Source organism: Condylostylus longicornis, unplaced genomic scaffold (assembly GCF_029603195.1).
Source record: "Condylostylus longicornis isolate FDR11 unplaced genomic scaffold, ASM2960319v2 ptg000048l, whole genome shotgun sequence".
Lineage (NCBI taxonomy): Eukaryota > Metazoa > Arthropoda > Insecta > Diptera > Dolichopodidae > Condylostylus > Condylostylus longicornis.
This window is the reverse complement of record NW_026578017.1, coordinates 19,275,838-19,290,213: the sequence shown is the minus strand read 5'-3', so window position 1 is coordinate 19,290,213 and position 14,376 is coordinate 19,275,838. Positions and strand designations below refer to the sequence as shown.

Sequence of the window (14,376 nt, the reverse complement as noted above, 5' to 3'; positions counted from 1 at the left end):
TATTAAAATAATGTATATATTTGTAGTTATAGCAATATTATGTCACAGTAAATAAATTAATCAGTTTTTGTAATAAATTCAAATTATGTAATTTTTATAAAATTTCTGAACAGCACTTTGATGTAAATTTTTTGTTTTTATTTTAAAATAATTGAATTACAAACTCAAATTTTAATTTCATTCAATGCACAACATAATTTTATACAATTTAATATTAAATCAACAATTCTTCATGCAAAATAAATAAAAAGAAAAATGTGCATATAAAAAAACATTAGTCCATTCTATATTAAATTATAAATAATACAAATTAAAAAAAAAAAAAAAACAAATTAAGATATTTTTAAAAAAGAAAACATTAAAAAAATTAAAAAGATTGCATTACTTATATTCGTCAACTTAAATTACAATATAAACCTACATACATTCATACATACATACATCATAATATAATCATATGAAATACATAGGATGTTTCTTAATAAAACATATTTAAACAATTTGAAAATTTTCTCTTCCATCGCCTATAATTATTATTTTCTATTTTTTTTTTTACTATTTATATAAAAACTATAAAAATGCAGAATAAAAATTAAAAACGGTTTTAAAGAAAATACTTTTATATTTTTTATATTTTTTATCTATCTCTTTTAATATATAGTTATTTGTACATACATATATTATATAAAACTTATGTTAAATTAATTATTTTATATTCTTATTTTGAATTGAAAAAAAGCACAAATAAACCAAAATTATTTATAAAATCAGAACAAACTCTTGCATTTTTTTTCCAATTGTTTTTTTTTTTAATTTGTTACTGTAATTAATTTTACATATTTAACTTGAAAAAGGTATAAAAACTTTATACTGCATACTACTTAAAAAAAAAGTCAAAAATAATCAAAAAAAAAAATTTAAATATTTATTTTATTATAATTAAAAAAAAAAGAACAAAATGCTAATAAAAATCTTTATTTTTACTATACTATTTAAAAAAAATAAAAAAAAGAGAAAAAAAAAATAGAAAATTTATTCATTCAGCAAAATATTTCATCAAATTTTCTTATTAAAAAATTTTTTTTTCTTCATTTATTAAAAAAAAAACACTCTTAAAATAATAATAATAATAGTAGTAATAATAATATATATATATATATATATATACAAATATATATATAAATATGAATATAAAATAAAATGAAAAAAAAAACAAAAAAAAAAATATAGAATTAAGGCCTCGAAGTAAACCAAATTTAACTTTAAAAAATTTAAAAATAAAAAAAAAGGAAAAAATCACAAAAAAAAAGTTTAATAATAGTTTCTTATTACCTATAGGCATTATATAATAATTAAAATAAATTATATAAATATATATACATATATATACATTTAATATCAGTATATATATAAATATATATATATATGCATAAGGTATAAATAAATAATAATATATTTATATATATCAGATATTTCAAAATTATTAAAATTGAAATATATATTATATGATATATAACATATGTGTATATATTATATATATTTAGATAATAGGAAAATTAACTTAAAACAAAAAAACAAAACAAATTTAATAGATTTAATTAAAAAAAAGAAAAAAAAACAGAAAAAAAAATGAAAAATATTACTAATTTAAATTATAATAAACTTACAATTTATTTGATACAACAACAAAAAAAAATATATAAAACACAAATAAAGATTACATTATATAAAGTAATACATATGTATTTATAGAAAATAGACCTTAAATTTATTGAAAATTGTGTAAATGTAGATATGTGTATGGAAATTATATAAATTATTGAATTCGATAATTAATTTATAAATTTATTACAATATAGGTACAATTTGATTTTGATTAATTTTTAAAATTATTTATTAATTATTTTGAAATAATCTAATAGTCTAATCGTGTATCTCGCTTTTTCATCTCACTTTTTATTCTTACTTTCAAATCAGATTTCTCCTTTGTTTTTTAAATTCATATTTCATTTTTCCAATAATGGATTTTTGCCTTTTTTCTCGAAATTATCGACTGAACCCCTATTACCTTCAAAAACAAAATGAATAAATAATTAAAAAAATTAATTTTGTAAACATTTTTAAAAAAAACAATTACGCAATATGAAAAAATTCTTTTCACTCGATTATTACATTATACAAAATAATGATAGCCACTCAAAAATTTTTGTCACATGGCAAGTAAAATAACGAGAGACACGATCACGTCCTAAAAATAAATAAATTCAAAATTTCTGAAATGAGTAAAACAAATAAAAAAAAATGTTTTGTTTTTTCTATAATAGAGTTTTCTATAAAACAAAATTAATTAGAAAAAATTTAATTCATAAATTTTTACTTTTCAAACTTCCGACATATATTTTTTTTTAATTAAACACTTTAATATACAATTACAGAATATTTTATATATTTTTCATATACATAAATGCGTATACGCAACAAACATGTAAAATTAAAAAACAAAAGTATCAAAATTTACAAAGAATAAAATATAAAATAAATAACATATAAAAATAACATGCAAAATGCAAAACAACATCATGAAAAACAAAAAATAACATTGAAACAAAGGTGGATAAATAGCATTACAAAACAAATACAAAAACAAAAAAAAGAACTATACGTTTAACAATTTGATAAATAAAAAAAAAGTTTAAAATTAAAGTAAATTAAAAAAAAAATTTATATGATAAAACAAATAAATAATAAATTTAAAAAAATCATTAGTAATTAAAGAAGAGAAGTTTTCTTTTTCTATACAGTATGTTTCGTAATAATTATATAAGATTATTAAAATCATTATATAAAATTACTTAGTTTATTAAATTCTCTATTTTCTTGAAACATTCTTTATATAAAAACTTTATATCTCTTCTTTTACGTGATCTAATAATTTCTATTTAAATATACAAAAATCAAAAAAAAAAAAAACAAAACAAATGAGAAAATCACGTATAAAATTAAAAACAAATAAACAAAAAAAAAAACTGAATTTCAAAATGTTTAGGTAATATTTATTATTATTATTACTATTATTATATTATTACTTACTATTACTTAAAAAAAACCTAAAAATAAAAAAATAAAATCCCAAAAAAAAAATTTTTTAAATTATGTAAAACTGAATTTTTCGCTACAAATTTTTTAATTTGAAAACAACAAAAAAAATAAATTAAGCATAACAAACCAAAGCATTTAATTTGTAAAACACTAAAAAACAAATGTTGAAAACCAAAAAAAACAGTGTTTTTTTTTTTAAATACATAGTATTTTATTTGTCAAAAAAAAAATATTATAAATACAAAACAATACAAAAAATTATATCTGAACTTAATAAAAAAAAGGAAAAATACAAAAAAAAAATTAATAAAACAAAGTAAAATAAAAAAAAAATTAATAAAATGATTTTAAAATAAAAAAAAATAAAATTGATAAAAAGCAAAAATGAATGAAAACAAAAAAAAAAACAAAAAAAATATATAAATTCAGTGTAATTTTATGTGTGATGTATAAAAACAAAAAAAAAAATCGGAAATAAAGCGTTTTAGCCACTATTTAATTTAATTAAAAATTGTTTTTTTCTTATTTACTCACCCGTATGCAATACAATCCCTACACATGACATCTTTCAAGGCTATGCAAAAAAAACGAAAACATACATTACATACATATATCAACTTGTAGATCATGATTTACGAAAAACAAAATCAAAAAAAATATTTAATCAGCTATGATAACATATCTCCTAAAATAACATCATACAATAAAAAAGCATGGACTTAGCTGATTACGTAAAAGACATACTTACAAAAAGCTATTTTGTCTCTTCTCTAAACCGCATTTTCAAATTATCTTAGCTGATACGAGTATTCAGAGAATAATTTTTTTATAACAGTATAACATGTGGGCAAAGATTTAAAATTTTCCATAAAAAAACTTTTATATAACACTAAATTCTCCCTAATTGCCTTAAATAAAAGTCATCAATAAATGGGAATAAAATAAGTTTTTTACTCAAAATTTTCATAATGTTAGGATTTTGAGTATGAAGTTCGAATATTTTCTTTCACACCAAAAATAGTGCTTGGTTATGCTTTGAGATATGATACGGGTATGACACTGCGTATCTTGGTTTAAATTGAAAATTTCGGTTTTGTATAACATAGTAGAAAGAAGTTTTCAGATGTCTAATAATTGGAACAATTTTTTATGCACTATTCTTTTTTCTATCACTAAATATTATATATACTATATTGAGGAGCGTAAATTTTCTAAATTTTTAATCTGAAATTTTCGAGTTTAAGAAAATTTGCAGTATAAAAAATAAAATACATTGATGAAGCATGAAAAATATATCCTGAATCAGTTTTATCACATTATTTAAAATATGCTCTGCTATTGAATTAAAAAGTTTTAAAAAAGAAAGGAAAAAACTTAAAATATAATATAAAAATAGTCAATAAATTAGTTCAACACGCATGACTTTCGATAAATTTATTGTTTTCTTATTTCCTTTAAATATTACAATTAACATTTTTTAGCATAAATTTATATGTATATATATATATATACATATAAATTAATATATATACATATATATATATACATTTTATATTTATACAATGTATGTGTTTTTAAATATAATAATTCCATCATTATATAATCCATCATTAATATTATTTTTATGTTATCAAACAAATCGTAATATATATTATTTTTATATACATACATATTAAATATATATTTATAATAAGTATATATATGTATATGTTCGTGCATAAATATGATATATATTAATAAATATATATACCAACGTAAATATATTTATTCATTTACCTTCTAGCTTTAAATTAATTATAAAAAAAAAACATGAATTATATATGTATTAAAAACTCAAATTTTTAAAAATTTTCAATTATTTAATTGAACTTAATTTTAAATGATAACGCACCTTGTATTTATTACTATTATTAATTTCATCTTTAATTCTTTTAATGACACGAAAAATTTAATTTAATTTAAATTAATTTTTATCCAAAGTATAATAAATTTATATTTACAGGATATAGGATTTTTATTAAATTTAAAGTCTGAATTTTAAATTTATTCAAAAAATGAATAGGGAACACAAAACAAATTTTAAAACAAAAGTAAAATCTTTTCTTGAAAATATTAATTTAATTTTTTTTTTTTATTTATTGAAATTTTTACTTAATCTGTTTTGTCATAATATAATTATATTTTAAAAATTACATTTAAATTTTTATCGACATTTCTTTTGACACAAAAGTTTTATAAAAATAATTTATACTTGATTCGCTGATATTAATTATGAGTTAAAAGAAAAATTAAAATACAATATCGTATGAAAAATATATTAAATAAATTTTTTAAATCAATGCAACAAATTTGTATTCTAATGGTTAGCATAATTTTATAAACCAAATGCATACGAGATTTTATTGCATTTGGTTTTTCAAAAATATGAAATTTTCTGTAAAGTTTTCTATTATAAATGCAACTGTTTAATACAAATTTGGCACATCGATCTTAAAAAAATTATTAAATAAAAGAACACAACTAATTTATTTTTGTAAACAACTTAGAATTAAAAAAAAATATGTTAGAAAGCAACAATAAATACAATATATATTTTTTTTGTTTTGTAATTGAAAATTAAATCAGTTTTTCTTATATTCTCTTAAATAATTTATTAATAGCACATATAAGACCAAATTTTAGTTTTAATTTATTCTTGGTGTATCACTACAATATTATTTTGTTTTTTATTATTTTTTTTTTTTACCTCTTTTTTTTTCTTGCGATTTTCACAAAAATTTTTGTATATATTAATAGGCATTTTTTGTTGTTTTCTTTGAAAATTATTTTCTTAGTTTCAATTTTTTTTTATCTTAAATTCTAACTTAAACAAGTTTGGTATTTTCATTTTGTTTTTAATTGTCTTAAGCGCTATATAGTAGCGTTAAATATTTTCCTTTGTTATTATGTATTTATATTCTGTGAACATTACTCGTTATTAAATCTTGTAACTTCTACCATTTATGAATTTATAGAAAACGTGACATAGAACAAGAGTATAAGCAATTTTCCATTTTATATTTTGTTTATAAAAAAAAAAACAAAACAAAAATGTATAGAAATCAACATACAACAACTTAATTTAATTAATTAATTTAATTCTATGTATTTAAATTCTAATTATATATTGCCTACTATTGTTTTATTTCTTTTATAATTCAAGCGGAATTAATATAGAAAACAAGATCAAAAATTAAACTATTTCATTTTTAAAACAGCATCACACGCAAATGTAAAAATAATTTCAATGTTTATAAATATTTTTTATTTTATTACTGCACATACTATTTTTCAATATTTTGCACACTGAAACGTATTATTTGATTAAAATAACCTTTTTGTATTCAAAATATTCTATTTTCTTTTTGTTTTCTTTTTATTTACTATTGATTGCAATTCATTAATTTGTAAATTTTTATTAGCAATGGGAGCTTGATCGAAATACTGAAAAATAAAATTTTTTAATTACATCTACTAAAATTGTTTTTTTATGCGTATAAAAGACCGTTTATTATAATTTGGTTTTTATATTCAAAATGGTTTAATATATATAATTATATGTATATTTATAGCGTCCAGTATATAAAAAAAATACAAATTATTCAAAATTTTTTTGAGAAAATCTTTCACAAATTTTTTAAATTGTTTTTGTCGTTGTTGTTTTTTTTTAATTTTTTCATTTTATTTAAAATATTGTGTATTGAGCGTTGCATTTGTTTAACTTATCTTAGTATTTAAGTTAAGGACCAAAAAATATTCATTCGACGATACGTACTGCGCTATAATGATGAAATAAAACGAAAAATATAAAATTTTGCTATTATATTTGAAACATTTATTTTGCATTTCATTTATTTTATAAAAAAAAAATAAAAAAGTAAGCTTCTTGAGTTAAAATTCATAAAAATTCATAATTATATTGAAATCAATCATTTCTTAATGAATATTGATGCAATATTTAGTAGAGTTGCTTTTATTTTAAGCTTATACCATAATGGCAATTCTATTTATATATACATAAGATAGTTCATGATAATTTATGTTAATTTTTAAATTTTTAAAATTCCGTATTAAATATAATGTTAGATGTTAAAAATTGTTAACAGTCATAATATTAAAACTACATTATTACAATATAAATTTGTTTAATGAAATTCATCTTAAGTTAATGTAGATAATTCAATATAATATGGAAATTGAAAAAAAAAATCATGGGCTAGTTGTATTTAACATTGCGCGCTAAAATAGCCTTTTTTATGGTATTTTTGCCTTCATAATGTTTTTAAAAGTTCAGTTGCATGATTTTGTTTTAAAAACAATTGTAATAAACAAAAAAAAAAGTTGCAGATTTTTAAACGATTAATTTTTTTTAAAACAACGCAATTTTAAAATGTTAACTATTCTAAAATTATACAAAAAATAATTTATACATATTATGTTAGTAAAATTTTTGCGTTAACATATTCTCAAAAAAACTATTTTAATTTTTATTCAATTTATGTACAATCAAGTCTTGTTTAATTACTTAAACTTCCAAATTGTATTATTAAAAAAAAGGAAACAATAAATTTGCGTTTTGTAATTACCATTATTTAAAAAGGAAAACAAAAATATATGGTTTTCAATAAGAAAACTTTCATTACACAATTTTTTTTTACTCCTTTATATTAAAGTACCAATAAATATCTTGGATGACAAGCAAGGATGTGGTCAATTTTTTGGAAATACATCTTCAATATTAACAAACGCACATGCACCTAAAGAATTATTTGCCATTAATCTAAGTAATTCATGAGCATGAGCTACACATATTTCTAAAGGTGGTCGCCATGAGTAATTCATTGATTCTAAAAAAAAAAATTCATTACACATATTTATTCTTGATAATTTCAGCAAAAATACCTAAAATGGCTGAGTTAAGAGCTGAACAAACTTTTTCTCTTTTCGAAGGGCATAATTGCCAACCTAAAGGACTTGACCAAGGATTAGAATAAGCTATTAAACTGAATGCATCCTGCAAAAATGGAGAAATGTTAATAGAACTGTTCTTTAAATTTTAAAGTTAATTGAGCTTACTTCTAACATTTGACGATCATCGTCATTCATTTTGTTATCTTTTTCTAATTGTTGTCCCATTTGTGATAATTCTCTGCCAAATTCTAATATTCTTTCAAAAGATCCAACTTTTCTAGCTGTCGGTACATCTATTTCTGAAATTTTACCATGAAAATTGAAAATTCACATATTTTATGCATATAACATATTTAACTTGTTAGAATTCATATATTAATATAAAGTAAATTTCTTACCCATATCTTCATCAGTATCTAAAGAATTGACGAAATTATTTTCTGTATTGCCATTTTTATATGAATTTCCTATAAGTAAAATTGAAATTGAGGAGAAATTTTAAGTAAAACATTAAGTCTTTTCATTACCATTAGAAATATGTCCGTTTTCCATTTCAATATCATTTATATAATCGCTATTTGAAGTTGTCAAGTCATTACTCGGATCTGAATTATTGCATTTTGATGAATCTTGAGATGTGTCACTTTATTATATATATATATAGAAATTATTATCTCAATAAATAAAACATACAAATAAATATCAAAGTAAGTAAATATTTCCGTAAACTTACTTGTTGTTTTTTATTTCTTGCTGATTATCTTGAACGCAATCGTTTATCACATTATTATTATTATTATTATTGTTATTATTATTCTGCGTAGCAGATCCATTTTGATACGATTTGGTTGACTGTATAACTGAGGTTTGATTAGGAATAGGTTTGGCAGGTGGGCATTCAATATCTGATCCGTTCACCATTTCTATAAATTGTCTGCATTTTAACATGAACAATAAATTTTTATTATTTTCTAATAATCCTGGATAAAGGCGACAGGTATGTTCTATTGCTTGTCCCATTCGTCCCGACATCACCAATTTTAAAATTTCTAAACCGAAATATAAAAATAAGTTTAAAACTTGCTTTCACAATTTTAAATTTGTTTTAAAGTCTTTTAAAAGCAATAATACGATATATTTACTTTGGCGATTTTTTATTGAAGTTAGATCTTCACCAAAACTTTGGCCGGTGGTTTTAGCAAAAGACTCTGCAGTTAAACTGTACCCACTATGCACTAAATATGATGAGACCATTCTAGAATAGGTTTTACATTTAATTTATGAGCACTAAAATAATAATACTTTTTTCAATAAAAAAACCTACTTGTGCAATAAAACAGTTGAGTCGCCTTGACTTGTTGGCATTGGAAAATTATATATTGCTGTTTTCGTTTCGGCTCGCATTTGTTTAATCATATCTTCAATTTGATCAAATTTAAATGGCTCTTGTCCAAAGTTTGCATTCACTTCTTCTCCGGGAGTTTGTAAACCAACAGTTGGATAAAGTTTCGACTAAGAAATGCACATATAAAATAACTAAACCTATTCAAATTTCAAAGGAAAAATCTAATTACCGGCAAATCTCTAAATGCTATCCCAAGATCTATACCATTTTTTGTATAAAAGCATGTATTATTAACTAAATTTACACCACAACCTATTACATCTCCAGTTGTAAATGTAGGGCCATAAGGTTGTCCACTGCCTGACGAACAAAATGAGTTGCCATCATCCCCATGATATCCATATGAATTTTTATCCCATCCTTAAATTAAGATACATTTATTCGTATAATTGTTTTAAATAAAAAAAATCTATAAACCAACCTGGAAGTCGATTCATTTTAAATGTTTGCGAAGTCAATCCTATACCCATATATCCATTTTTGCCCTTAGATATTATTTTAACTTCGAAATAGTATAAACCACAAGCAGCTGGAATGGGATGTGATGTTCGTACCGCAGCCGCATCACTATGAGTTTTTCCTGGACCTACAAATATTACAAAATTTTGTTATATATCATTTAAACACAATGTATGATTATTTTGAAAAATGTGAACGCCTCGATAAAAATTCAAATATCATTTATAAACACCAAAAACCGAAATGAACATGAAGAATTAATTGTATGCAATAATAGATATGTATACGCGTTTAAATATTCAAATCTTAAATGATTCTTGCACGACTCAATAATGTTCTTTATAGCATTGATTTCAATGTCAGTTTAATAAGAACAAAGAAACGTTATTTATTCTCAATTGTATCATAAAATAGCCAAAACAAAACATAAAAACAAAAAGAATGTTAAAGGAAAATTTACATCTGTTCAATTATCTGTATATTAGTATTAATTTTTTTTTGAGATTAAAAAATTTACAATTACATATTAAAATTAGGACTGAAATGAACGATCATATTTCATATCTACATAATTAAACAAAACATTTAAATAATATTTATTACGATAAATGTAAAACATACTCCGACCACATCTGAGGGATGTGTACCTAAGTATGAAATAGAAATTGTATATTGAAAATGACGTCATATTTTATCCTTCGAGTGACAAAATTTTTATACTTTAAGGTACTACTATCAGACATTTTCTTTTACGTACTAAGGGCAACGACTCCTTTTTTTTATATAAAGATATAAGCAATCCCCCATAGTACAATAAAAGCATAATGTGCTTGTATATCTGCATAAGTAGGTAGATACTATCACATTTTTTATACTCATATTAAAAAATGCAAGTGCATTAAATTAATTATGCAGATAAGCAATTACTTATACTAAAATATAAGTTTATAAAATTAAACAGGTGGGTAGGTATCTATTTGTATATTTATCAAAGTAGATTACCTGTATATTTTCAAAGCACAAGTAACAATTTTATGTTTAATAGAAAAAATTAAACATAATGATAATTACATTACAAGCAGGTACATACCTACATAAATTAATCCAGGTGAAAATATTAATTAAATAAAAACCTAACTGGGTAGAAAATGTAAATTTAATAAAAAAATGTTAAAATCGTACAATTTTCTAAACATGTAGACAAAGGAGAAATTCAATTTATAATTTTTTACTGCGTATAATAATTTTCCAAAATTTAAAATTAAATAACCTACCTATAAATTTCTTAAAATATAAATTTAATTTCCCTTGCAAACAAAATATCGCAAATGTACTTATTTATATTTTTATGTAATGTAAACAATAACCCAGACTCTACACTTTACGTAAAAAGAAAATAATAACAAAAATAAAACCATGGCGTAAAAAGTGTCTAATTTTATTATTGTGTTAGTAAATGCTTTTGTTCTCCTGACAAATTTAAGAGCTAAAATTATGAAAAAAAAAACTTGCCAGTATATTTTCTACGTACATATCTACTTCTCTAGCTTATATCAAATTCATTTATAGTACGAGAAAGGTATATTTATATGAACAAATATAACATTATGTGTGAATGCCCTTGGATATTAGTTGTGAATTTTATAATATAATTTTTAATTATTTTAATAATTTGCATAAAAATTTTTAATTTAATTTGGTTTAATTTAATTATATTTTTGTATTTAATAGTGACAAGATATTGGCTGAAAGATCAGCTGATTGTTGTATGTGTTGGTTGGGGTTCAATAAATAGACAAAAAAAAATCAAAAAAGGTGAAAAATGTCTCTATTGTCTCGTTAAATGTATATATATATTTTTTTTAATAAAAATCTTATTTTAGAAACAAAATTTCAACTTTAATTTAATTATTTTTTGTATTTCAAACAGTATCGTTAAAAATATTCCATTTTTATTTTAATTTAATTTAAAATTCCAAATCAAAAATCACAGTATGCTTATTTTATAAAAATAATTTTTAATGATTGTTACCTTTATAATGAACACGTAAATTATTTTGTGATAATCCGATAGCATGGCACTTATCATGAGGACTCCAAGAGCGAGGCAGTGGAGTTTCTTGTTCGTTAACATTTGGATAAAGTATTTTTAAGCGATCGACTGGATTTTGCACTGAGTGATTATTACTATGATTGCTAATATGTCCGTCCATTTTTTTTCTATTAAAAATTATACCATCAATATTATTTTCTTTCGCTTGCTCAGCCATTAAGTATCGAACAAACACAGCAAACTGTATTAAATTGTTTTTTTCCCAATTATAAGATGTTTTATTTTGATACTTGCTGCGTAAAATATTTTATTTTTCACTTATTTTCAAACAACTTTTCAAAATTTTACTTTTTCTTTGTACTACAAAAAAGAAATCAAAATCAACATTTTATTGAAAGACCACAATGACAATGATTGAAAAATATCCCCACCAACCTTAATTGTCAAAAACTAATTTTAACTGTCAAAAAGTACTGAAACGCTACCCAATGAAATTATATTAAATATGCCATTGGAACAAAGAAATACATTTTTAAATTTGTAAACATTTTCAAATTAGTTTTCAGTTGTTTATTTCGATAGAAGTTCTAATAATGAACTTTATTTAGAATAGTATAAACAAAAAACAAAGTGTAGTATATTTTATTTTCACTATTGAAGTTGCATTAAGCGAAATATACGACCTATTATTTACAATGCAATCCTTTTCTTTCAGTTACATTTTCTTCGATTATTAAAATGGCGTTTATTTTCATTTTTTAATTAAAATGAAAGTTTTTTTAATTAAAATGAAGTTTGATACTTGGATTGGGATTTGCAATGGATTATTGTAAATTATATAATATTTTGATTTTAACATATAAATCAAATTTGAACATTCAGTTTATTCTAAAAACTACATTCTATTTGAATAAATCATAGAAAATATGGGTAATAATAATGTTAACGACGTCTCTGAAAAAATGCGCAATAACTAAGGTTAGAAATAACAAAACAGAACTGAATACATAACTATGAACAATGATAACAACTAGTGAAAGTACAATGAAATAATAAAGAATAATATTGTGAATACTTTTTTAAGTGAATTTTAAAATGTCACGTTAGTTTGAGTCTGGTGAATTGAGAAACGAGAATAAAAATTTTTTTGACAGCTGATAATAATATTATATATTAAATGTCTTACTTATCGTTATAGTCAAACAAACAAAATAAGAGAAAGCAAAGTTTGTTTGTGATGTTAATTTGATATGAGCATTGTGCGGCTTGAAAATATAATTAAATTCAACATTTAGTTTATCAACTTACGAGATTCACTTAAGCATTTAAATAATGAGTTCAAATAATTCTGCTTTAGCACATTTAACAGCCACTTATACAGATTCAGAGAATGAAGAAGAAGTTAATGATAATGATGAAGGCGACAAAGATGTAGAAATGGCAGATTCTTTAAAACAAAAACAACCAACATCATCTGTTCCATCACCACAGTCAGCTGAATCAAATCAAGAACATCCTTCAAGCAAAAAAGCGTTAAGACTTGTAAGTTATCATGATGATACTTATGTTTCAGATGAAGATGATAATGCACCACCACCCAGCAATGCTATAGTAATTAAACCAAAAGAAGAGCCAGCAGAAACAATTAATGATGTTAAAGATGAGGATATTCATAGCAAGTACACCCACTATGGTTTCACTTTGCCAAGTGAACCTAAGGGAAAACCAAGTTTGGAATTAATAAAAAAAATACAACATTTATATAATAAAATGGAAACAAGTAATATGGACATGAACAGGGTCATTCAAGAAAGAAAAGAATTTAGAAATCCTAGTATATATGAAAAATTAATTCAATTTTGTGATATCAATGAGTTTGGTACTAATTATCCAATTGAAATGTATGACCCGTTTCAGTGGGGACCTGAGAGTTATTACGAAGAATTAGCTAAAGTTCAAAAAAATGAAATGCTAAAAAGACAGAAAGAAAGAAAAGAAAATGATAAAATAGAACAAGCAGCGGCAGCAGCAAGAAAAGTTGAAGAAGAAGCAAAAAAGAGGTTAGTTGGTTTAATAAAAATTTAGTTTTTTTTTTTTTTAAATTTATTGTATTTTAGAAAATCCAAATGGGATCAACCAGCACCATCAGTAGTGGTTAAACCCACAATAACAGCTTTAACGGCGAGTGTCACGGGAACAAAAGGTACTGTTATATCAGCTTTCGGCTCATTACCTAAAAAAATTGGATGAAAATATTTATACGAAATATATTTTGAGTAAGATCAAATTAAAATTTGTTTTTAATCCATAATTGACAAAAGCGGTCTGTTACAACTAATTTTTCTCATAAATCATGATGGAATCAATTGAACACTATTGTTTTTATACAAAACATTAATAATTACATAAA

The 14,376-nt window shown here is 21.7% G+C and overlaps 2 protein-coding genes across 3 annotated transcripts; one reads left to right on the top strand and one right to left on the bottom strand.

The window, feature by feature from the left end:
• Window positions 1-6,560: 6,560 nt before the first annotated feature.
• Window positions 6,561-12,362, bottom strand: LOC129610720 (ran-binding proteins 9/10 homolog). 2 transcript variants are annotated; one of them, XR_008697105.1, is made up of 12 exons: window positions 11,946-12,362; window positions 9,876-10,040; window positions 9,624-9,814; window positions 9,374-9,561; window positions 9,192-9,304; window positions 8,783-9,098; window positions 8,577-8,692; window positions 8,448-8,516; window positions 8,215-8,348; window positions 8,041-8,152; window positions 7,725-7,985; window positions 6,561-6,917 (listed from the first exon to the last, which is right to left on the bottom strand). XR_008697105.1 is itself a non-coding variant. In XM_055523386.1 (11 exons), the coding sequence occupies exons 1-11, from the start codon at window positions 12,181-12,183 to the stop codon at window positions 7,849-7,851; spliced, it is 1,779 nt and encodes a 592-aa protein (XP_055379361.1). In that variant the 5' UTR covers window positions 12,184-12,362; the 3' UTR covers window positions 6,993-7,848. The 2 variants fall into 2 exon arrangements, 1 of the variants encoding a protein (XP_055379361.1); XM_055523386.1 differs by lacking the exon at window positions 6,561-6,917 and having other exon boundaries at window positions 6,993-7,985.
• Window positions 12,363-13,024: 662 nt separating this feature from the next.
• Window positions 13,025-14,240, top strand: LOC129611144 (SAP30-binding protein). Its single transcript, XM_055524111.1, has 2 exons — window positions 13,025-14,026; window positions 14,084-14,240. The coding sequence occupies exons 1-2, from the start codon at window positions 13,299-13,301 to the stop codon at window positions 14,214-14,216; spliced, it is 861 nt and encodes a 286-aa protein (XP_055380086.1). The 5' UTR covers window positions 13,025-13,298; the 3' UTR covers window positions 14,217-14,240.
• The last annotated feature ends 136 nt before the right edge of the window (window positions 14,241-14,376 follow it).

What these genes read in the sequence shown, in the direction of transcription:
- LOC129610720 (XM_055523386.1), bottom strand. Translation starts at nt 12,183, where the DNA reads ATGGCTGAGCAAGCGAAAGAAAATAATATTGATGGTATAATTTTTAAT. An exon ending in TTTACGTGTTCATTATAAAG is followed by an intron (nt 10,041 to 11,945) that starts GTAACAATCATT and finishes TAATATTTGTAG; the next exon opens with GTCCAGGAAAAACTCATAGT. An exon ending in TCAACTGTTTTATTGCACAA is followed by an intron (nt 9,305 to 9,373) that starts GTAGGTTTTTTT and finishes AACCTATTCTAG; the next exon opens with AATGGTCTCATCATATTTAG.
- LOC129611144 (XM_055524111.1), top strand. Translation starts at nt 13,299, where the DNA reads ATGAGTTCAAATAATTCTGCTTTAGCACATTTAACAGCCACTTATACA. An exon ending in GAAGAAGAAGCAAAAAAGAG is followed by an intron (nt 14,027 to 14,083) that starts GTTAGTTGGTTT and finishes ATTGTATTTTAG; the next exon opens with AAAATCCAAATGGGATCAAC.